Source organism: Rousettus aegyptiacus, unplaced genomic scaffold (genome assembly GCF_014176215.1).
Source record: "Rousettus aegyptiacus isolate mRouAeg1 unplaced genomic scaffold, mRouAeg1.p scaffold_m13_p_2, whole genome shotgun sequence".
Classification (NCBI taxonomy): domain Eukaryota; kingdom Metazoa; phylum Chordata; class Mammalia; order Chiroptera; family Pteropodidae; genus Rousettus; species Rousettus aegyptiacus.
Genome location: NW_023416295.1, coordinates 5,202,787 through 5,228,119, shown reverse-complemented (window position 1 = coordinate 5,228,119; position 25,333 = coordinate 5,202,787). Strand labels below are relative to the sequence as shown.

The 25,333-nt window shown below is 44.0% G+C and overlaps 1 protein-coding gene across 4 annotated transcripts in view; it reads left to right on the top strand.

Moving 5' to 3' along the window:
• The window catches only part of DIS3L2 (DIS3 like 3'-5' exoribonuclease 2), a 261,768-nt gene that overhangs the window by 30,124 nt on the left and 206,311 nt on the right, over positions 1–25,333 (top strand). For all 4 annotated transcript variants that reach the window (XM_016134710.2, XM_016134709.2, XM_036237966.1 and 1 more), the window contains exons 2-5: positions 781–926; positions 1,447–1,604; positions 8,528–8,581; positions 14,445–14,546. In XM_016134710.2, coding sequence (XP_015990196.1) covers positions 884–926; positions 1,447–1,604; positions 8,528–8,581; positions 14,445–14,546 — 357 coding nt within the window. In that variant the 5' untranslated portion in view covers positions 781–883. The remainder of the gene's footprint in view (positions 1–780; positions 927–1,446; positions 1,605–8,527; positions 8,582–14,444; positions 14,547–25,333) is intronic.

Here is a 25,333-nt window from a genome sequence, read left to right as displayed (position 1 = left end):
GTACGTGTATAGGCTTGAATCCTGGGCCGGTGGCCAGCGGAGATTAGAAAGCCCAAGTTGCGACGACACGTTCGCTATCCAGGTGGAAGGCCGGGGCCAGCTGCGCACCCCGCGTTCCAGTCCGCCCATCCGGGCAGCTGCCTCGTATTCCTTAGAAGCGGCTTCCCGAGCTGCTGGCCAGATGGCTGGTTTGAAGTGATGGCAGGTAAGAGCAGGGACATAGATGTCTAACTGCAGTATTTCCATTTTTTGAAACTAGTGATCATCTGGGGTTCCCTGAATAGTTTTGGATATCAGGTTGTGGCTATGAATTAGGTTTCGATGATGAATTCTAAGGAACTGACTTCTTGTTTTTGTAGATGAATGTCATTTCGTCCAAGGTTAAATTTAGTAAATGCCACATCTCTTGAGCCTTAGTTTAACACTTATTTAATTATAGCTGTCAGATTCGACATCTTTATACCATTTTTCAAAAACGTGTTCCCTTCTGCTCTTATGCATTTTACAAGCTGGACGAAACTGCAGGACTCCTTAATTTCCACGTCACTGCCCTGTTTGTGGAAGTTGTTAGTTGAAGTGGCCCAGACAAGTGGGCTGGTGATACCTGTGAAGGTGAGGGCCTCGAAAAGAAACTCAAGTCAAATAGGTGCTAACCGCCCAGGAGGAAGTGACGCTGAGACCCCGGAAGGGTACCACGCTGCCTTTGCCGTCCAAGTACTAAATTTACGAGAGCACAGAGGGGGCTATAGATTAATTGCTTTTTCGTCACCCATCTCTTAGGTTTCAGCTCGTGACACCTGAGCTGCTCAAGGCAGGAAGAACTCAGAGCTGAGCAGCGGAGGCCCCCAGGATCGGGAGAGAAGAGGCGCCTTTGGAACCAGTGATGAGCCATCTTGACTGCAGGCTGAACCCAGGGACCCCCAGAGGTAACAAGGGCACCTGGAGGCCTGACACACAAATGGAGTGGTGGTGCGGGGCGGGGCTTAGGACTGAGGGGGACTGCGATTTTTTTGGTGACATCTTAAATATTCTCCAGTGTTAGTTATCCTAGAATTAAGTGTGGTTTCTTGTTGTCTTAATTTATGGTTATATTGAGCACAGCTATTTAATTTCCTCTAGAAAAGTGGCAATCTTTTAGTAATTCCTATTTTAAAAAAGTTCATGTCTATAAAGCAAAGCACACTGAATCCGTTATTCAGATTACGTTCCATGCACAGCATGCATAGCGTGGTGCTGATTTAAAACTCAGGCCTCATCGGCGTACATTTCGTTCATGTTTCTTTACCCATTCTTTCTTTTTTTTTGTGACTGTTCGAAATCATTATGAGTGAGTTTCATTTTCCTGTTGATCTTTCTAAATTAAAAAAAGAGGTAAAATATCTCCAGTTTAAAAAATACAGAGATGTTTGGTTGAGGAAAGACTTGACCGCTGCCTCGTGTTTCTAGGTGTGTCCTCTGTGGTTGGCCCACATGGTGTTGGTGCTTCGCCAGGTGACAAAAAGTCAAAGAACAAGTCCGTACGAGGGAAGAAAAAGAGCATATTTGAAACCTACATGTCCAAGGAGGATGTTTCAGAAGGTCTGAAGAGAGGAACACTTATCCAGGTGCTTAAATCATCCTAGAAGGCTCTTCCCTGAGTATGTGGGATTGGAAGTAATCTGTTTCCTCATTAACCATGTATTTTCCTGTGCTGTGGTGTGCTTTGAGAGAAATGACGACTTGACGAGAACACGGTTTCCCACTTTTAGGCCTGCAGTACAGTTAGAGGTAATAAGCGCCCCAGAGCAGACACAGACATAGCGCTCTGAGGTTTGGGAGGAGGGTGTGTTACGTCCAGCTTGGGGTGTCTAGGGATGTTTTATTGGAAGGGACACATTTGATCCAGGCCATGATTGGTGCAATTTACATATGTAAAGATAAGAGAAAGAGCTTTGTAAAAGGGGGGACTGGTGCGAGCTACCAAGACAGAAGTGGGAAACAGGGTTTGGCTATAAGAAACATTGATAGTTCAGTTTGCTTTGAGCACGTGGAAGCCGAGTGACAGAGAGTAAGGTTGAAAAGGAGACGGTAAACACAGTAGCAAATATTCGTTGAGCGCTTTATAGTTTACAAAACACTTTTACAAGCGAGTGCAGTGCTTCGGCTCAGCAAACGTTTATCGAGCATCCACTGTGTGCCGGGAACAGTTTAGGGTCGGAGCATGTGCATGGGTGTTCTGGAGGTGAAGGTGCAGGAGACTGCCCTTCTGACCTTGGAGCTCGCAGCCCAGTGCGGGGCAGGCAGCCACGTGGGCTGATGATGATTGAGCGATAAAGGGAAAGTGCTCAGTTAAAGCGTGACCAGGGCATATGGGAAAACAGTTGGGGGAAATTGGGAACCTGGGAGGTGACATCTGCAGTGGGTATTGACGGCCGACGAGTTTGGACTTATTAGATGAGCGATATGTGTGTGGCACTAAAGAAATGTGGGACAGGTAGTAGGCAGTGAGATGCAGGGGAGGCAGGGCGACGTATTCCCCGAATTAAGCACATTCTGCAATTTCTCGATTAGTGTAAAAACATTCCGTGTGTTACCTGGCTCACTCGAAAATGCTGACCGTGTTCCATTTTCTCTCATTCTGAGAGCCCAGCTTCTGTGTTTGTGTTTTTTGGCTGAAGATCTGGCCAATTAATAGATACTGTCATCTTCTCTTCCTTGTTATCACCTTTTCGTACTTAACCTGCAGTCAAGTGCAGATATGATTAATACAGACTCTTGAATGGGAATCTTTTTAATGAATGAGTTGATCTTTCTGACTTTAGAAGTACTATTGGCTTTTTTTTTTTTTTTTGAAGCTTCCCTTGGATTTCTAGGACAAGGCCTCTCTTAGAAGAGTTGGACATTTGACCAGTTATAACCCATTCATTTGCGGTTTTCCATTCAGCCCACACACTGAACTCCATTTTACCTAGAGTTTCTTGGCCCTCATCTTGTTCCACATACGAGGACCCGGTGTGCCTTTCCCATTCTAATCTCTCACATTCTCCTCCAGGTACGCTGTGCTCCATTCACCCTGACCTTCAGACTTTTCCTATAAAAACTCTGCTCTTAAATTTCTCTGTGACTCTGTACATGCTGTTCCGGGTGCTTGGAATGCTGTCTCCTGCTGTCTTAATGTAATCATGCTTGACCTTTTAAGTCCCTACCTAAATGTCACGCCCGTTGAGAAGCCTGACTTTAATTCTCCGAGGAGGATCGGCCATTGCCACTTTCCTGGAGCTGACTTCTTGGTTTACCGTTTGTTCTAAACCTATTACCATCTTCTGACATTTATGTTTCCTCACACAGGCTGTTCACTTCCTTGCGGGCAGGGTCATATCTTAGTCCCACAAATTAGCCCAGTGCCTGTCATTTGACTGATGCTTAATAAGTTTATGTTGAATAAATATTTACTGACTGAATAAAGGGTCAAGGTACTGTCTTTGATGAACAGTGAGGGAAACCTCAGGTGTTACAACTTAGAAGACAAATTGCCTTTAGTTTCGGTTCTGGCGTTTGCAGAGATGGGGTGAGGGAGATAGATAGTCTGCTGTGGTATTAGTTTTTGCTCCCTCCTATCAATTTTTGCTTTTGAAGCAAACCTGTGCTGATATTAAAATAAAAATAAAGAGCTGATCAATATAACAAGTCTCATTCCCAGTTCTTAAGTGATCCCTCCTGGTCTGTGACATCACGAGACTCTGCAGCCAGAGCCTCCCTCCGCAGATGAGAGCAGTTCTTTGCAGATGGGGAGAGGGATGGGTTCCAGATATGAGGTCGCTGTGTGAAATATCCAACCCTGTAAATAAGGTTTTCATAGACGGAGAAACAGAGTCCATCTGCTTTCTGATGTAAACTTTATGTGCACAGGCTTTGATGGGTAAGGTAAAAAGCTGGACAAAAAAGATATTTGAATGCCGCTGGAGAAAATTAAACTTATTAGATAGACTTACAAGCATTTATTAACTTTCGTATTTAGGCTCAAGTATATTGTGACATCATTTCCTTCTCCCTGTCCAGAGAAGCTTTTATTGAGAGATATTAAGGAGTTTTTAAAAATAGGAATAGAAAAATATTCTCATTTGTTTTTAATACTTTGACCAATAGTTTGACATTTTATTGGTGTTTTACCCTATGTGGGGAAGGGGAGTCCATAGCGACCAAAGGAATCTCTTTCTTGAGTTTCAACTGACCGTGTACATGTAGTTTGAAATTTTTTTGTAAAGAAGTTCTCACATTAAAGAACATATGTCCTTTCTCTCTCTAGAGATATAATATCGGGAGATTGATACAGGAAGTGTTGAGAGAACTGAGAGGAAGGGATAGACAGCGTTGGAAGGGTCTCAGGCTTGTGGTGATGACCAAAGTGACATGGGTAGAAGGATGGTGGAATTGGCTGGTTTCACAATCCCAGATGATGCTTCGTCCGAAGGTGGTTCAGGCCGAGTTTGCAGAGCTGCCTTAGGCATCATGTCAGAGTTTCTGCTAGAATAGGATTTTGGTGTAAAGTTGCTGTTGAACCTCGAAAGACATACTAGTTCGGGAAGGTAGGGCAGGGTGAGCTTCACCGTTTGTTAAGAGTGAACTCAGCTGGAGAACACTCGGGTGTGAATTAAAGAGAACAGAGGTGACAGGACAGTGGACTGCCCAGTCATTTAGAAGGAACAGATGACATTAATGCTACGGGGGATGGGAGAACTTCCACTCTGCAGAAGTTAATCAGCTCAACAAATATTTCCTGACTGCCTATTAAGGACCAAGTATATAACAGAGGGGCAATTCACTGGGGGAGATAGGCAAAAACAACTAAAGAAATAAAGCGGAAAGTATAGCTTGTGAGGAGCGCTGTGACCGCCTCTGAGGAGGTGGTCCCCGCGTCGGGATCTGAAGGGTGGGAAGGAGCCAGCCTTTTGGAGAATCAGGAAAAGAACGTTATAGGCGGAGAGATCAGCTGGTGGAGGAACAGCAAGCAGAAAAGGCTCGGCTCGCGTTCTGGGGGGCTGAGAAGGGGGCCTGCTGGACGTGGCGAGCAGAGGGAGTCACGGTATGGGAGTCAGCTGGAGGGTTAGGCGGCTGCCACGTCACGCAGGGTCTCTGGGCTCTGCCGGAGATTTGGATTTTTATTTAAAGAGCGATGGGGAGTCGCTGAGGGGTACTAAGCAGGGGAAAGACACGATCTATTTTATGCTTTAAAAACATCTCTCTGGCAATTGTAAGACAAATAGACTAGAGCGGAAGCAGGGAGACCATGCAGAAGGCCATCCGAGTACACCAGGCGACAAAAGAGGCGGGAACAAGGGTGCTGGCAGTGACGACGGAGGGCGGCGGCGGGTGCGGAGCCGAACTGGCCTGCCACGCGGCTGCGTGCAGCGCGAAGCCGAGGCGGAGGGAGGGGTGAAGGGCGACTCCTCAGCGTCGGGGCCGAGCGGCCGGACGGGTGACGCTGCCGTTGACCCGGGTGGGAGGCTGAGGTCGGAGTGCGTGCGGTTCTTTGCGGGATGGAGCAGGTGGCACACGCGAGCGAAGAGGCCCTGGTGGTGACTGCGGCAAACAGAGGGACAGGCTGCAGTTGTGTGGAGCAAGGACCCGGCGACCAGACCGCGTGGGCCCGACTGGTGTGAGAGCGGGCCCTGCTGGGGCCTCAGGGTTCTCGTCTGTCGGGAGGAGGATCACAGCACCTGCCTTGCAGAGCGTTCTGAGGGTTAAATTCGTTGAGTAGATATGAAGCTCTTCGAACAGCGTGTGACACTTACTGGCGTCAGTGTTATTTGCTATAAGAGAAGCATCTGTTATCCAACTCAGGTGGTTGCTGCCATGTGGGGTTAACTGATGTTTCAAGAAAATCTGGAAATCCATATTTATGTGTGAAATTCCTCAGTTTTCAGCATTCTCAAACATCCTGTAAGCCAAGTAAAACATGTTTGTGATTGCCAAATTAGGCGAAGCAGCCCGGTTGTGTGGTATTTTTCTGCAGTGATACATTCAGCTCCTTGGGGTGCAGGCGTGGAGAGCGCGGATAGTCGGGGTCAGCTGAGAGTGAGGTTTTGCTAGTTGCACATGAGAGCGAGAGTGGACCCAGGCCTCAGGGTTGGCAGGGCAGGAGGTGCTGGGCCTCGGCAACCGCGTGGCCACGGAAGGGAGTGAGCACTGTGGGAGGACGACGAGTGGTAAAGATGTGGTCGGATCCGTGGTCGGAGGTCGAAGTGAAGATGAAGACTTGCCGGAGTGAGCCGGAAGGCAGCGAGCGGAAAGTGATACTCCATTTTTTCTGTTTGGTGGTGGGATAATTAGCAATGATGACGAGGTGCAGACTGTGAATGTGGGAGAGAGAGGCTAGGGTTGGGCGGAGGAAGAGGTGGCTGGAGTGACTGGCCGGGTCGCCTGGGCGGCCATGTGGATGTGAAGTCCCAGTGAGTGTTTGTAGGGATGGGGCTGGAGAGGAAGCCAGAGAGCTGCTAGGCGAAGCGTTAGTGAATCAGGGAGGATAGATCAGAAGCTTCGAAGGTGACCGCACCCAGGAGGTGTAGCAGGAGCTCATGGCATGAATTTCAGAGGGTCTGGGGGTTTTGAAAGAGAATGGAGGAAAAAAAGTATTAAAGCTACAATAGGCGCAGGGGGGAAACCTTCTTCTTCTGGTCTCTGAGATACATGGACTAGAAGAGAGAAAATAGGTTTTCTCTGAGAGTATTTCACGGGAAGTGATCACATCAGGGGACAGCCAGGTTTCAGTTAAGACAGGGAGGCACAGGAGCAGTCAGAGCAGAGATGGAGCATGTAGGAGCCTTGCTGGGCCAGTTCCAGGCCTAGGAAAGGGGTGAGGAGGAAGATGAGAGATGAGGGGTTGGGGCAGATTATGTGATGGTCATAAAAACATGGCAGCGGAAGGCCTGGCCTTCTTCGGTGAGTGAGACAGAACGTCTGCTGGAAGCCCCTTTTAGTTAAAAGAGCATTTCCTGACATGCGTTACTGACGGTGTCTTCCCTCAGGCTGTGGGGGCGACAGTCTGCTAAGGGTCTCTGTTCTTTTTCAGTGTGATCTACACTCTCAAAGGGGCGTCTGTTCCTGAGGTCCAGTTCTTAAAAAGTATGCGCCAGTCAGATTGCCAGTGTTTTTCTTGACCAAGGCTTCTGTCCAACAACAAGGGAAATCGCTGTGACAGTTTCACGAAGAGGGGCTGGCCTCAGGGAGCTTGCCAGCCTTTGCTTCCAGCCCCAAGTGGAGCTGCAGCCTGCTGGGAGAAGAGAATTTGCCCTCTTAATCACTCTTGCTTACACAGTGTCTCTCACCTGTTTTTCCTTTCTGAATTACCTGCCAAGGTTGCCGCTCCATCAAGGAGCAGGTCAGACACTCCAGCTGAAAACTAGCCTTGCCCTCACTTACAGCATTCGCGTTTTACTTTATAAACAAGAGCCGAGCTTGCTCATCATTCTGCCTCCCACATTGTCTGTCACAGGGTCTTGAATGTAGAATTCAGTCGATAACTATTGAATTAAGGACTGAACAAGCATTTGTAGTAGTTACTTGGGATGTTAACAGTAATATAAACCGTTGCATGGAAATTTGTCATTTAAACTTGGTGCACTGGTGAAAGAAAGAATTATTTTCTGCTTTATTTTATGCCCTCACTTATTTTGTTAATTATGTCTCTTTGAGTCTTTCAACATTTTAGGGGGGGGGGAAATGTTATTTAAAACACTTTCTCAAGACACTCTTTGAGTCTGGCTGTTAGGAAAATAATTGCCTCAATCCGTGTGTTCCCGTGGCCTTCAGATGCAGCCGGAAGCGGGGCGGGTTACGGCTTCCTGCACGAGCCTAAAATACTGAACTGTATTGAGGACGGCCCCCACCTGCGCCCCGTGCATAAATAGAAGCAGACCCTGATTTGGTGCTGGAATAACATGAAGTTGAAGGCAGACTGGGTGGCCTGGCTGTTGGAGCCAGAATTCCCATTTACATTAAGAGCGGTTCTGGACCATTTTGAGTTATTGACACATTCAGCTCTGCAGAGGGGCCAGAGTGAAAAATATGCATCCAGCCCCTCGAGGCTAAGTATCCAGGTTGGAAATCGACCCGCATCACTTAGAAAGTTGTCACAGAAACAAGCACAGTGGGAAGGTCTTAGAGGATTAGAAAGGCCATTATGTACCAAGGTGTAATCCCCTGATCACCTTGTTCTCAGAGTAAAGGTTAAATTTGAAGACAGCCTGTCGGGGCACACGAAATCCCAGTCGTTGCCACTCTCGCACTCGGGGCTCTGTTGCTTCCCGCCTCTGCCTGTTCACAGCCAGGTGCCAGTGTGAGCTTTCGGGTTTTGGTGGAACACTGTGTTACAGGTATCAGTGTAAATCATGGTTCATGCATTTCATGCATAGTTCTCATCTAACTGGTTTCCTAAATTGAACTGTTTAATTAATTGAAACACGTTTTTATTGGAGAATAACTTAAGCGTGGAAAAATCGTAAGTGTATATACTAGTTAAATTTTCATAGATTTCATTTTTTATTTTTAGGGCGTATTGAGAATTAATCCTAAGAAGTTTCATGAAGCCTTCATTCCTTCCCCGGTAAGTTTAGTAACTTTATAATAAACTTAATGTCACATTTAATTTTTTAGATGTGCTCTGAAACTGAAATCATATATTCTAACTAAAAAGCAGAGTAGTAAAACAAAATTGAGGATAGGCAAAAATGTGCTTCACATTTAAATAAACAAAATTTGCCTTCGGTTAACAACCCTTTCCGCCAGTCTTAAAATCACACTTCAGATGAAAGGGATGGCCCTCATTACTGGGCTGCAGGGAGAAGCCGGACCCAGGCGGACACCCACCGGTCCGTGTCACTGAGTGCCCTTGATTTATTGCTTAAAAGGATTTATGGGTTTTCCACCAATTTCAGTTAATCTTTCCTAAACAAATATGCTATCTACTTTCGATCTATTGCATGAGCTAATCTGCAGATTTGTCCAAAAATAATGTGTAATGCTTTTTTTTTTTTTTTGGTCAGAGTTTCTCACTTTACTTTTTTGCAAGCGATAGGACTTGGTAACAAGGCTCTTTGTCGCCTGCGTCTTTCTACCCTTCCTGATGTTCATGACTCATTTTAACAGGTTCTCCCCACGTCAAGGGAGGTTCACTCTGACATGTAGTAAATGGCAAGTCACTGAATAAGGTGAGGTTGTGCAAAGCTGCAAGAGCAATGTTCTCAAATTCCTGACCCAGCTTTTCCAGGACGCCATAAATAGGGTAGCCGTAGAATTATAGATTTTCAAGGTGGAAGAGACCATAGGAACGAACTTTTGCTTGTAGACAAGGAAACGGAATACAAACATTTCACTTAACATATTTCGTTATGTTAAATGACAGGTTCAGTGAGAATACAAATTGAGTCATGTACTTCATGGGTATTATTCTTGTTACGATAACCTTCAGACCTGTTCTCAAGGTCAGTGGAGTCATTTTTTCCCATGCTCTCTAGATGCCAAAGAGTCACATTTGTATCTTAAGTTCAAGTCCTACCATTGGATTAGATAAAAAGTATTCCTGACAAGTCACATTGTTCCCCTGAGTCATATTCCATTCCTGTGCCAGAACATGGTACCTGTGTTCACCTTGGTACTGGGACCGTAGAATTGAGGGTCAGCTCTGGGGTAGTAACTTAGCCGCGGGAGCAGTTCCGTCATACAGTAGAAGCACAATTTATATAGGTGTTAGGTTCCAGAGTTCGCCCATAAGATGAAAAGCACATTCAGTAATCATAAAAATTATGCACGAAAATCTCTCAGAACTATGCCGTGTTAGAGACAGATCAACCACCTCTCAATAAGTCCAGCATATTCAGTGTTCTCTCCACATTAACAAGAATGACTGTTTCATACTTGGTGGACCAGTCGAGGGTGTTCAGTTATATTCCGGGCCCCTGATGTGGGCAACTTGGTTTTTTAGACGTGAGACTCACACCCAGTGCAGCAGGGCGTGCGGCCTGCCAGAGAGGCGCCTGGGCACCCAGCAGGTTTCCCGTCTCTCGGCTCCTGCTCACACCGAGGTTTGCTCTCATTGACGGGTGTGATGGGGGAACGGCACAGCATCTGGAAAATTCTGCTGCTTGCTTTCTCTTCCCTGCGTACACAGTATTGAATTTCCCCAAGCTAGATCCCTGTTAGGCCGGCTCCTGACAAGTGTGGGGCCTAGGTCAAAAGTACAAACGGAGGCACACATACCTTCCATTAAATATCGAGAAGTTATAAATCACACTAGCAAACTGTTAAGTAAAATATATTCATGACAAATAAAATATATTCCTTGCCAAACATACCTCCATGTACTTGGGTTCAAATGTAGAATTCTCAGACTCCTTGGAGCCCTGTGCTGAAATGGGGCTGCATAGAGAGGGTCCGGCCCTGGCCTGCCCCTTTCCCCTTCCCAGCTCTGGCTCCTGTGCCCTGTCTGCTGCCCACCCCCCTTCAGCGAGGGCCCCTGCGTGCACCCATGTGGGCATCTTATCTCGCATGTTCAAGCTCTGTGGAAATACCCACACTTTAGCCACCTGTCAAGTCCATGGGGTGCCACCTGTGATGTGGTCTGTCTTTGGGAAGGCAGACTTGGGGAAGATGCCTGTTTTTGCCCTGGAAGTGAGTTTGGGCCTGAGTATAAATGGGGATACACAGCCCTTAGGCCCCGAGAACTCCTTACATGATGGCAGGGGGTGTGGCTGGAGGAGGGCCAGAGCCGAGGTCCGTTAAAGTGTGGGGCCTAGTTAGGTTCCTACAATTGAAATTTATGCGACTTAAATTTGCAGTTTGTGTCACCACTGTTTAATCTGGCTTGTTAAAGGAGGTTAAGTGGCAGGAGTCATTGATGTTTCAAAAGGTCAAATTGTTCTGCTTGAACTTGTGTTCCTGGCATGTCCTATTTAGAAATTTTTAGACAGTTGTGATATCAGGATTGGTTTAGTTGTTCGCCTCTTTTATACTCCTATCTGGCCACCGATGGAGTAGTCATATCGTCACAGAGGGAGGCAAACTGCTAAATGCGTCATCTCTGATTGAGAGCAGCCAGTAAAAGCTCTGTCGAGGCCTGTTTGTGAATGATTGTGGATTCTCTGGTTGTGGACACGGGAATAATCCTGCATTCTAGGTTTTTTATTTTATTTTATTTTTTTGGTCTTGTTAGTTTTAGGTTTGGGAAGCATTACAGAAAGCCATTGAAGAGGGAGAGAGCAGAGGCAGTAAGTTACATGTAGGTAAATCTCACCGCTGGTCTGGATTTCTGAGTACACATGGGTTGTCTGTGTCAGTAGCGAACCTGTAGGTACTGCAGAAATGCTCACAGGTAGCCAGGGGAGAGGATGTCAGAACCCAGGCCTGCATGCTGCCATCCCCTGCGTTAGCAAGAGAATAAAGATGAGAATTGAGAGGAAAGAAGATGTCGCCTCTGCTCTGACAGTGAAAGCTAGAAAAGTCTCCTTATTTGTGAAACGAGGGGGTGGATTACATATTGTCTAATATTCCTCACAACTTTAAAATTTTAAAGGTTTTGGAGAGACGGAGATAGACAGGTTTGTTGAAATTATGTAAGTTTATTCTTACTGACTCCAAAAAAGGTTGTGAACTTATACAGTGTCATTTGCTATGTTAAAATATCTACTTAAATCGGTAGGCTAGGAATAGTGAATTGATCGTCAGGTATAAAAAAGTACTTTGTTTTGGGGGAAATTGACTTAGATTTATTATAGTTTATACTAATAGAAAGTTGATTTTCATTTTCTTACGACAAATCCAACATACATGGGAGAAGTCACTTTTATGTGTACCTGCCAGTCTACTCTCCTGGGGTTCTCAATAAAAGTAAGGTAAAGAGTTAGGATAAAACCATGTGACTTTCAAGCAAACCAAAATAATTTGACATTATTGAGACACGTTTTTTCCTATTTGGGAGATAAGATAAAGAGGAGAAATGGACCCAATATAAAAACCTGGCTTTTTACAAAAAGCCTAGTTTCCATTCTGAATTAAGTTGGTGCAAGGAGTTCTGTAACTTTTTCATGCATCTTGTCATGGGAGGCACTCTTTGTACGTCTGCGGAATTTACTTCAGGTCCAAAAGGAGCTATTCCATTGATGGAAGATGCTCTGACCATTATGGCACACCTGGGTCATCCTCCCACCTCCATATCTAACTATGTATTTGGTGAGAGTACCCCCAGATCCCTGTTTATTTCCTCTAGAGTCGTTCATTATCCCTCCCCCTGCCCCCACTCTTTCTGATGGGTAAAGCAAGTCTTCTGGCATTCAAATAAAGGGCTGAAGCATTTGGCTTTAAAAGGTAGTTAAGAGCAGTGGTCCCCAACCTTTTTCGGTGCCAGAGACCGGTGCTCCTATGAGAATCTAACGCCTGATGATCTGAGGTGGAGCTGAGGTGGTGATGCCGGCGCCGGGGAGCGGCTGCGAATACAAATGAAGCTTTGCTCACTGGCCTGCAGCTCACCTGCCGCTCACCTCCTGCTGTGCACCCCATTTCCTAACAAGCCACTGATCAGGTTGCTTGAGGGTTGGGGACCCCTGGTTGAGAGGCTGACTCATACTTTTAATATTGAAGTGTTCCCAAGTTTAATATTTTTAAAATAAGAGATTTTGCTGTAGATACAGGCTTCTGATGGAATCAAATTAAGAGCTGAGTAATGATGCCTGTCTATCAACTTGTGTGTTGTCTGAGGTTCAGCTCAGCCCTGCTTTTCTTGTTTTTTTGGGGGGAGGGATAGAAACATCACAGTACCAGCATCTCATCGTCTTAAATCTCTGAGCTGTCTGTCTAAGGGTGGTGTAGCTGCTGCCGAAAGGGACGTCTCGTCGCATGTGTTTTGACACACGGGAGTGGGGAGGACGGCCTCCATACAGACAGCGCTTGTCATTCTTAGGCAGTCGGAGAGCTTCCGCCGCTTCACACATCACAGAGGGCAGTGGTTGGCAGTGTGGTGCCGCACTTCAGTTGCTCACCGCTTGCTGGTTGCCTCTTCCTTGTGTCTCTGAGGAGCTTGTCTCGAGGTCAGCTGTAGTCATTCCATTTTGCGGCTAGCACGGTAGCTGTTCCTTAGGGACTTGGGTGGGTCAGGTTTGGCAAAGTGTGCAGGCCGCAGCTGCCAGTCTGTGGCTAGATTGGACCTTGAACAGAAAGACTGTTCTGAAAGATCTCTAATGGTTTGTAAGTGGAAAGTATAAAAATTGCTGAGTGTCTGAAATCCCAAGGCGGGGGCGGGTGGCGAGTAGGGTGGGGGGAGGTGGGTGATTTGGAGTGCTAATTTTAACTTTAACTAAACTGGCATAGTAATCATCTGCAGTTTGAGTATTAAATCTATTCTACGTCATATGTGTAGTAGAACATTTTGCGTTTCCAAGCCTGTTTACTATTTTTACGTCCTTTAAGAAAAATTAACATTTTACTTCTCTTGTATCCTCTGAAAAGAGCATATAGTATAAACTTTTGGAAGGACAGAAAAGGATAAGAGTACATATTTGCATGTTTGTTGATGAAATGTTTTGAAAATACTTAATTTTGTCATGAAACCTTATTTTCCTTAGTTGTCTTTTCCATTTAAGTGTTTTTGTAAAGTAATTTGTCTTAATGGGAAAATTCTGGCATTAATTTAAATTTAGCAATCAATACCTGAGGATTTCACTGGCTCTACACTGCTTAAAGGGGGTTGTTTGTAAGCGTGTGATTAAGGATGAAGGGTCAGTGCCTTGTTGTGTTGTTGACAGTTGGGAATTCATCCTGCTTCTAAGTCGGAGAGGAGGCGGAATGTGAGAATGCTTTGGGAATCTCATTTCACATCCCTGCTCTTTACTTCTTTGCCTTCCACGTGGGTCTCCATAAAGACGACCACAGTGCTCGCTCTCTGCCGCTGTCCTGGGGGCGGGGGCCGGGGAGTAGGGTTTTGCTGGTTTCCTCGTAGAGAACCCGCGTTCCAGGGCTGGTTGCTGCTCCTGCTCAGTTGGTTTTCTTGCAAATTTTCAATATTTTACCCTTATCCTTATTTAAAAAAATTTAGTTAGTGTAGAAAATATATAATCATGCTTTATTATTTAAAACAAAAAAAAGAGAACGTATAAGAATAATCTACTCCTTTCTCATTTCCATTATGGAAGCATGCAATCCTAGTTTTTTACTTTACGTGTTTTTGTTTGTTTGTAGCAGATCTGATTTGGTGATTTTTTTTTCTTTTAAGCATTCTGTTAACCAGCTCTGATGTGTTCATCCTCATTTCTTTTAATTCCAAAGAGACCGAGCTCCCTCTAGGTCCGCGTGTGGCTATGTACTGGTGTTTCTGTTTGGTTAGTGAATGGATTGTAGAGTCTACAGTTTTTAAACCAAGGAAGTAATTCTCGGTTCCAAGCCTTGGTAAGCTGACTGTTTTCTTTCTTTCTCCATCCTAGGATGGCGATCGAGACATTTTCATTGACGGGGTTGTTGCTCGTAATAGAGCCTTGAATGGGGATCTGGTGGTCGTGAAGCTGCTTCCGGAAGAGCGGTGGCAGGTGAGTTACACTCCGCCTTTTCTAATGACGGGCTTCTCGGGGCCCGCGGCATCATAAGCTGAAGCAGCTGTGGACCCCACGGGCCCTGTGGTCGCTTCGGAAACAGGCTGCGTAGCACTTTGGACGCCGCATCGGGGAGCAGATAGACATCAAATGGTTCAAGTTGCTCTCCTTGCTGTCCCCCTGTGATCTGTCCCCCCTGTCACACGGCTTGCAATCTAACCTCTCTCTGTGCCTCAAGTGCTTCATCCACAAAGTGGGAATTATCTAGTACCTACTTCATAGGTTTGTGGCGAGAATTAAACGAGAATACCTGTAAAAGTTTTAGGACGGTGCCTGATCAATGGTAGCAGCTCAAGAAATGCGGATTCTTGCCGTTAGCTTGTCCAGGGCGTGGGCAGCGTTCCCTCACCCCAGAGCTTCGCTGCGGCATCGGTTAAATCCCTCTGCATCTGCGGGGCTGCGGTAGCTGAGTTCGACCTCGTGCCAGGGGTTCGTAGCGCGCGGGGAAATTACGATCGTGACGGCATGGTTCCCGCCCTCGCTGAGCTTGTAGCCAGGTGCGGAGTGCAGGGAGGAAGAGACAGATAATACTCACAGTCATACACATTTGAGGAGGCTGTTGATTAATGCTGCCAAGTTAAGTGCCGAGTGTTTTAAGAGAATGAATGATCCCAGGTCCCCTCTCCCCGTTGCTGCAAGTTGTGGGTATAATCTCCTCCCCTCCATTCCCTGAAAGCACAGCTAAGGGGTGGCTCCAGGTCCTAGGGACCTAGACCGATTTAGTTCACTTCCTCTTTTCTTGAATGCATCATCTAACACAGTGTTGGCCAGGTCCAGGGAGACGAGAGGAGCGCATTAGGGCCTGGCCGCACCGAAGGAAGATTTCCTAGAGGTCGTGCGGCAGGGTAAAGAGGCAGAATCATAGTGAAAGTGAGCCAAAGGAGGACAAGAAAGACGGCGGCTTCCTTTCACTTAAGGGGTGATGGTGGGTAGAAGTGAAAGAAACAGAAGCGTAGTTAGCGAGCTGGGCGGGCCCGCGGCTGCCTGGGTGGCGGTGAGGCGCTGCCTGGTGGCAGAGTCGGGACGGGCGCGCACGGTACGGCAGTTGTCGGGCTCACGGAGGTGGCTTAGGAGACCGAGGCCGAGTCACCTGGCACCCTTACTGTCCTTGGCCGAGGTAGGGGATGGCTGAAATAAACAAGCATAGAAATGAGTCAGTTGGTTGCATTATTTCCCTCGTTCTTCACCCATTTCAGCACGCACCTCCTTTCCTGATATTGTCAAACTCTCTTGCTTTGGGCAGGAAGCCTAAGAAAACGGGGGTGGGTTGGAGGTGAAGGTGTTTGTTGTTGGGTTCAAAGGTCCATGTTTAGGGCTTGGGTATTCCTACTTCTGCTTTGGTGCCTTTGCTTCTAGACAGAAACCTATTCCTGCTTTTCGAGTCAACTCAGCAGAGCCATGGTTTTTCCTAAAAGGTCTAATTTTGTGGATTCTGGGTCCCTGGAGCTAGTTATGCAGATAAGAATTTGCAGAAATTCTTAGAGTATTCTCACTGTCCAAACATTCAGGCCACGTGGACACTGCTTATTTTTTTTCTGTTTTACAGTTAATATCTGTACAGTGTTGGCCCGGATACAGAGAAAGGCCTGGGCGGGTAGCAGGAGAGTAGGGGCGGAGACAGGGGGACCTCTGGGTGTGTGCGCAGGCCCCCTGCAGCGCGGGGGGCGGCCCTGGACTCCTTCCTCCTCCGTGTCTCTGGAGCTCCTGAGGGTCTGCACAGTGACCGCCTGACAGTTGCTTTTCATATGAAAGTCGGTCCCACTAGGACTCGCTGGTTAGAGTATTTCACAGCTTCCCATTCCGAAGAGAAGAGTTCTGTTGACTGTCGCCCACCTGTGACCATTGTTGGTGAAAGGGCCAAACTAGAGAGAGGAGAAATTCAGACTGGCATCAAGAATCCCTGACATGTAGAACATAAACATCTCAAAGCATACTGGCCAATTGTATCACAGGTTTGTTAGGACAAAAGCATATTGTTATCAGAAAAATCTGTAGTCAAATGGTGTGAGTGGATGCGAATTAATTGGATTATTCATCTCTGCTTCTTTATTTATTATTTCGCCTCTTGGGTGTGTAAACTACAGGGCCGTTGGGGTTTTAGAAAAAACGATTCTTTTAGCTGTTGTAGTAAACAGTCAATTTATTTCACAGCATGTTTTTTTTGGCAAAACAGATAGCCGTAAAAGTGTCAAGCTGTGAGGCAATAATAAAACATAACCTGCTTCTACACAATTTTAATTTCAGCATTCTTCTACATTTTTAATATATATATATATATTTTTATTACAGACATCTAATGAAGGATAGTTGAAGGGCAGATGATACCTTGTCAATTGGGAAATTAAGTGACTTGTTTGAGAACTTGGAGTTTTCCACAGAACCAAGGAGTAGAATCCAGATCTTTAGACTTTTAGCTTATTGCACTTTTCATGTGTGTGTGTGTGTTGAGTGTGTGGTATGTATGTATTTTTCTAGCTGAGTGTCTGTGACTTTCTTCAGGTTTTCAAAGCTGGGGGACATGTCCCCCAAATGATCAGGAGCCATGATCCTGATGTTTCTGCGTGGAGCAGTGCAGGGTACCCAGGTGCTTCTCATCTTCCAGCCATCTTGCCCTGTGCTAGGTGCTGGAGGTTCAGACTCAGATAGGTTACAGGCTGTGTCTTAAGGAGCTCATAGACCAGATGGAAAGGGAATGGGAGCAACTGTAACTTGGTTTGCAGGAGAGAAAGAGAAATATTGTTGTTATGGAAACATCAAACTCTGTCTGAATGAATTGGGGAAGGTTTCATAGAGGAGGTTACATTTTAATTAAGGTTTGAAGGATGGGAATGGAGAAGGAGAGAGGATTTGTTTTGTTTTAGGATGGGAGTGATTTGGACTGAATGATTTGGCAAGAGAGGATTGTGAAAATTTCCCCTTTCAGGGGGAACGTACGGAATGAGGCTCTCTCTTTTTGCCATGTCATTGGCTAAGTGCTGCAGCCCCTTAACCAACTCTCTTAGACTGGCAAAGGTAGGACATTCCTACCTGTTCTCGAGATCCCGCCCTCCAGGGGACCAACATCCTTGGCGCCCCTTTACAAAGAAGCTCATGGAGTACTGCTCTCTGCTTCGTAAAGTCTTCTGTCTGCCATTCATTTGATCTTCACTCTGCCTCTCTCATTCTCTTCCTTTTGCTTTTCTTTCCTTTCTCCTGTCAAGTTCATCTCCTGTAACCATTAAACAACCTTGTCTTTCATCCTTTTTATTACTGTAAAAAGTTTATCCTATTTTCCTTCCCTTAATATTCTAATTCTTTACTTTATAAATCAGTGTATGTAAACCCTGTGGATGTTGTTCCCGATTGCTAAGTTTTTAGTGCTTACTGTGTGCCAGGAGCTGTATTTAGTGCCCCACACCATTATCTAGTCTGCTGTTATCTCGTTCTCATTTGTGAGAAACCTGAGGCTTAGCTTAAGCATCTTGTTTAGACAACATATAATTAGGGAGTGACAGAGTCGGGATTCAGGTCACATCTCCTCAGGTCATGATCTCTTTACTATTTGTTAGTCCAGAGATATAAGGAAGAGAGTTATTTGATCTGTCTGTCGATAGATATTATTGGATATCATAAAAATCAACATAAACCCCAAAACAGGAATATATGCTTTAGCATTAGGTAATGTTTTGAGTTACCATCATGGGTAAAGAAGATGATGCTATCAGTTCAAATGACCAAAGGCCTGGTAGTATTTTTTAGGAAATAGTTTAGAAAAAAATAACTAGAATTCTAGTGGTTGTATCTGAAGACTAGTTTCTCAGGGCATTAGGGAAGCAGGCGTTGAGAATGCGTCACAGCCTCACCTAGATAATGGATCAGATGACGGAGTCAGAGGGGTTACAAACCCAGATGCCATCTTGACTGGCTGGCAGCAGATCTCAAATTCGTGGGGCCTGTGGCACAGGTATTCATTCAGAGGCCGGTTAGACAGTTATCTTGTAGGAGCTTAGTTCTTTGGGGGCTTTGGGACTGGGTTCTAATTCCAGAAATGTGGAACTGTCTTATTACGAGCAGACTGGTAGAGGCAGCCACTGGGCTGGAGATTGATCCCCAAGCTAGAATTGGCTAGAGCAATACTGAGAGCAAGAATCAAAGAAGAAGACTGACCTTGAATTCTGGGCAGGGTTTTTTTTTTTTTTTTTTTTTGCTGTATAAGGGAGATTTGGGAGCCTAGAATTCAGCTCTGATACCTAGGATCTGGGAGATGGGTTGAAAGCGAAGGCCTCCTATAGGAGGAGCCGAAGCTGTTTAAATACTGCCTACCTTGCTTGATTGTGAGCTAGAGTGAGCAGCTTAGTTGATGTAACCATAGCGAGTGGCCCAGAGGAAATCTGAGGGAGGGAGGCCAACAAGAGCATGTCACATTAGACTCAGGCAGGTAGAACTGTCTGAAACAAGCCGACTCGCTTAAGAGTCAGGGTGGATTTCAAATGAAATTTCTACTCGTTGGAACTTAGCTTCTATGTTCTTTTGGCTTAATATTTAAAAATATAGTAAGACAGGCTGGAATGGATTTGATACATCAATACCCACTAGAAAACTAGAATGCTCTTCACTTATCCCCTAGGTATTTGTTGAGCACCTACATTGTACTGACAGGGTACAGTTGGCATAAATCTATCAAGTGCTTTGTCAGCTGTCTTAATTTCTCTTGGGACAGGATTATTTCACTCACAGCAGAGCAGAGTCTGTGTGAATTAAAGAGGGTGGAGAAGCAGAGACAGTTACTCTGTATTTTCTAACATGTTTATTACACAATTACCAAGAAACTCATTTTTTGTGCAGAGATGCTAATATTTCAGCAAGGGAATACTAGAAGTGTGGATGGGTATTTTGGCAGAGACTGGCATAGAAAGAAAGAAGCAACTTGAGTTTGAAAGAATAAAGGAAGTGCTTATAGGAGCAACTACTCTTGTTCTAAATTAAACAAACAACAGAAAGAATCAAAGTGCACATTTAATCCCCAATTTTCAGTGCCTGTTCCAGGCCTTCTTATGGTCACATGAAATTGGTCTAGCACAGTAAATTATTTCCTTTGACAACAAACTTCTCCTTCAACTGATTGTTTTAAAGTTTTGTCTTCCAAGTCCTTCTTTAAATACGCACCCATCATACTAGATTATATTTAATCCAATCTCTTATATAACCACTATCATTTTGGATTGTTCTCAATTCCGGTGGAATTAGGATTTCTTAGAACTGTTTGGTTTCTTGGCCTGGGTGGCAGGCCCTGAAAGACTTGGAAGGTACTTAATGATGGAGGGCAAGTTTTTCGGAGCCTCCACCCACAGCGGTACAGTAGGCAAGGTATATCTACTAGCACGATCAGATTTTCCCCAAATTGTTATATATACAAGTCTATTTTTAACAATCATCTTTTCTTCTTCATTACTGCCAGTTCTAGGATCAAATACTTCAGGTTCTTGCCTGCTTTAAACATGCCTTCAGATCTCTGTAATTCAAATTGAAATGTCTGAAATAAGGAATGTATCATTTAAGGATAGAGTAGCTTATTTGTGCTGGGAAACTCCCAATTAATGTTTCAGGATTATTTGCTAGAAAATGAATTCATTTCTCCTTAACTCCATGGAGATGTTTCAGCGAAATTCACTCCCGTCCTAAGGAGTGAGTTAACAGTAAAGCACTTAAAGCAACGTTAGTGCGTTATAAGTGCTCAAGAAATGCCAGATGTTACTGTTATTCTTCTCTGAAATGAGGACGGAGAGTCATAGTTTGGCCAAGATCACACAATAACTCAAATTTACTATTTCTAGCTCTTGAATTTACCACTGACAACATTTACTCACAGCAGACAAAATGTTGACATAAGATGTTGACGTAAAATGTTCCTGTCTCAATGTACGTTCCTTTGAAGCGTCTAAATCGCTGACAGTTGTGTGGCAGGTGAGGTTATGCCGTGGAACGACGTGGCTTATTTCTTACTCCCGCTCCTTGCCCATCAGGATCATCAAGGGCTTTGCCTTGCGTTAGCTTCACTCCAGAGTCCAGGCTAAATGAAACAACTGTCATCAGGAGTAGTCCCCTTTCCTGGTGGCAGAAGGAAACAGAGCCCTTGAGGGCTGCATTTAAAATGCCTTTCTCCAGAAGTGACTGTCATTGCTGCTCACGACTCATGGCTGGAAAGAGTCACCTGGCCCTGCTCAACTGCAAGAGAACCGAGAAGCGCAGTCCTTCTCAGAAGGCGTCTCCACATAGGGCTGACAGGGTATACCTGGCGAGCTGCGCTAATGACTGTCACACTGGATCGATGTTACACTGCGTTCTCCACTAGCCATCTGAACAGTCATATGCCCTGGGTCATTAGGGAGATCAGGCAAAAGCTTATCACTTACTACACATTCATTCCCACTGATGAAAAGAGAAGTCAGAAGTACCTGAAAATGGTCTAGATGGCCTTTCGATCACCCGCGGCTATGTAATTTTCGCTTTCAAGTACAATGGATGATACTAAGTAAATTTGATGATCTTTGAATTAAGTTAATGGTACAATTTTTGTAAGTGAAAGGCAAGGAAGGAAAAGTACTGTCATTTATTTGGTAATATTTGTAAACTATAAAGAGGTTATTATTAATAGCGTTATTGTGACATTGTTGCTTGTTACTTCTATTGTTTAAATTCTCGTTTTCTTTTTTAAAAAATTTCAATGGCTATAGCTTATCCTGTGTTTTATAGAAACTTGTGATGATTTAGGTCATATACATAACTATTATTAATTGGTAACTCGAGGGAGCAGCATGGTAGATTTGAAAAAGTACAGATATTTTGATATTGTGGAGCTTGAAACGCAAGATAGGGATAGGAGGGGGCAGGAGACGAGGCCAGGCTGGGAGATAGCAGTGGGGGAGTTACACGAAATGTCTTCCTCCTATGTAAAGGCGTTCAGCTGTTATTGTATAGGCAGTGGGGAGCCATTAAAAATTTTTCAGGACAGTGACACAGTCAGATTTGCATACAGTTTTTTTACACTTCACAAATGTGTTTTCTTACAAAATGAAGACAAGACCTTCCAGCAGCAAAAAGATTACGGCTTTCTTTACTGTGATACTTGCATTATTGCGGGGATCTGGAACCGAACCCCAATACCTGCCAGGTATGCCTGTCTGTATCCAAATATCATTCCGGTGGTAGGGCGAAGGGCTTCCAGGAAAGGGGCAAAACTGGTGAGAGACCGACAGGAAAGTTATTTAGTAGCGTCTCAGTGAGAGATAGTTAGGAGTCACAGAGGCCATGTAGACTGCAGGGAGGTGAATATAAGACCGTTTAATAAGGTGGAACGTGGTGATTGGATGTAGGAGGTAAGGGAGAAGGAAGAGGCTAGGATGACTCCTACTTTTCAAGCTTGGGTAATTGAAGGGATACTTTTTCTGTAAAAGACCAGATAATAAATGTTTTAGGCTTTGAGGCCATACTTTTCTTTATGGCTTCACAAAGCTGCCATTTTAGCATGAAAGCGCTTATGTTCTAATAAAACTTTATTTGCAAAAACAGCTGAATCTGACCTGTGAGCTGTAGTTTGCCATCGCCTGTTCTAGAGGCTTAACGAGGCCTCATGAAGGACCTCGCTCGTCCTGCCCTGCCAAGCGGCCCCATGAACCATGTTGTAGCTGGCTGGCACTGGACCAGGTCCTGGGGCTGCAGAGACAAACATGCTTTGATGAACCTGCAAACCGGTGCCGAAAGCCTCCATGGTCCCCTTTGCTTTGTACCCCTAGCTGGTCTGAGTACAGATGCCAGAGCTTGGGGGAGCGGAGAGGTCAGCTGCGGCTAAGGGGATGGGGTGAAGCTTCTTAGGATAGACGGCATGTCAGTCTCTGTTTGAAAGAAGAGTTTGCCACAGGAAGATTCAGGGGAGAGGAGAATATTTTCGGCAGGGGAACTGTATGTTCTCAGGCATACGAGCTCGTATTCCTTCCAACCTACACTGGTGAGGATGGATTCTGCTGTATTTATGTCTATATTCATGGCATCCTAGAAAGAACATGGGCTTCTCAAGTCAGACTAGGGTCCTTATTCCAGACCTTTTAACTGACTGGCTCTGAGGTTTAGAGGCCTCATCTGTAAATGGGAGTATGTTTTTTTGGTAAGGATTAATGACCTATCATCACCTAAAATGGTGTCTGGTAAATAGATGCTTTTGAAATGTGAGTTTCACTCTTTCACTTTCATTCTCTTGAATCCAACTGCCGGGTGACTGGCATTCTGTATTTGGGGAATAGTACTTATTGAGTAATTTCAATGTTTCCAACAATGTGAGAAAAATGACTGATATCGTTTCTTTTGACTTAAAATTTTGTGACTAAAGCTCACAGGGTGAATTCACTAGATTTAATGGTCTTATGGAGCAGAAATTTGTTTTCTTCAGAACTAACTTTAATGAGAGGCGAGAACACAGCACTGGGTATTATTTGTGTTGCTTATTATGAATGACTCCTACTACATGATGATGTTGAAATGGCAGACTCCTTTTTTTGGGTAACTGTCCTGTGATCCGCACTCTTCTGGGGCCTTTGTAAACACAGTATGTTGCAGATATAGATTACTTTGCAAGATGGACTGAACTGTTGCATTTTTTTTCATTGTTCACGTGTCCATTTCTAACCAGGCCAGAGCATATTGATTTAATTCATGACAGAGTAGTGCTTGGTGATAGATGAAAAGTCAATTCTTAAATCAGAAAATTCTTGAATTTGAGTATTTGTTCATACTTCCATCTTCAAGGTACTTCCGTTAAGGCTATACAGAACTTAGAAAATATATTGGCATCAGTTTCATTATTAAATTATTTAAAAAGTAGTTTAAAATGTGTTTTTTATAATGAAATAAATTAAAGCAAGGAGAGTACTTATATGTCAGTGTCTCCTTTTCTCTTAATTCATTAATGTGATGATTCATTCAATAAGTATTATTTTGGACATCTGTTGTCCACCAGATAAAGGCATCATTGAACATAACGGACAGTGTGCTGCCCTCATAGAACATACAGAAACTTTACATCATCTCTTCGGCCCGAATGGATCCAGGGAAGCTTATTATCAAAACCTGTTGTTTATTTTTTTGTTTAGGAACCACAGCGAGATTTAATCAGTATCTTAATAGTTGGAAACTATTTTAATAAATGCAAAGCCAGAAGTGCTTTTTAACTTTTACTCATTTGAAAGGAAAATTCTGTTCTTTTAGCAGAAAATAATCTCTTAAGTTCATGTGGAGGAAAAAACCAGTCATGCTTATGGTGATTTTTGTCTTAGAATTAATAAGTTAAATAACTTCCCTTAACTCATTCATTTTAGAATTATTTGAGTTCTTGTTTGAGATGTGAAATCGACAAAGAATGAATCACTCTCATTGTATTTCTCTTTCTCCCCATTTTGCCTTGAAGCTTTCCACAGATAGCTGTGGTTGCTGAGAAGCAGCATCGGGAAAGGGAATTGTCCCCTTCCTACTTCCTTGTCCTTGAGGCCATCATCTCGAATCCCTAGTATATAGTGCCTATATACTATATACATGTATATAGTGCCTATATACATGTGCAGGGAGGAGGATTTTCCCGGGATTTAGAGAGTACCTTCAAATAGAGGTAATAGGATTTGTGGAGGAAAAGAAAAAAGAAAGATAAAATTCATGTGAACATTTGTATGGGAGAACATCTATATTATGGAAATTGCCCAGAGCACTTCTAGTCTTATATTTCATAAGTTCCATGAACTCACGACCCATTATTGAATAATTCACTTGTTATATTGCATATATTTTGTACCCTAAAATTTCTACCCATAGTAGAAGTGTTGGGTTGATGGTGGGTAATTTTAAAAGGCAGAAAATTCATCCTGCAGTATTCTCAATTTCTGACTGGATTATCTGTCCCCATTCTAACTGCCCACTGAAAGAAAGGTGAATCTTCTCTGGAAGAAGAGAATCTCTTTCAGAGTGCCTACAGTTTTAATAAAAAATTACCATGTATACCAGGAGACAAGACAGATGACTGAAATTCAAGGAAAAAAATAGACACACCACAAGTAAATCAGATTTTGGTATTATCAGAAATTTATTTTAATATAACTGAGCAAATATGCTCAAGATAATAGATGACAAGATGGCTAATTTCACTAGAAAACTGGTACTTATAGAAAGAGGATAGATAGAAGTTCTAGGACTGAAAATGATAGAAATTGATCACTCAATATATGTGTTTAGCTGCACATTAGATACTGTTAAAGGAAAGATTAGTGGACTGGAAAATAGTTCAGTAAAACATATTTAGAATGGGGCAAGAAAAAAAGAAAAGGATAGAAAATACAGAAATAGGCATAAAATGCATATTAGACACAAGGAAAAGAACTTACATTTATGTAACGTGAGCCAATGAGAAAAGGAGGGAGAGAATGAGACTCAAACAGTATTTTAAGGGATAATGGCCAAGAGTTTTCTAAAACTTAAAAAGATGTCAGGCCACAGATTTGAGAAGCTCAGGAAAAACCATACAGGATTAACACAAAATAAATCATATATAGGCATACCATAATAAACTCATGAAAAGCAAAGAGAAAAAGCTTGAAAGCATCAGTTTGGAAAATAAGATATCTTCAAAGGAACAACAGGAGGACTGATGGAATAGTATCTTTAAAGTGCAGAAAGAATATCTATATTTATAGATATCTAGATATCTA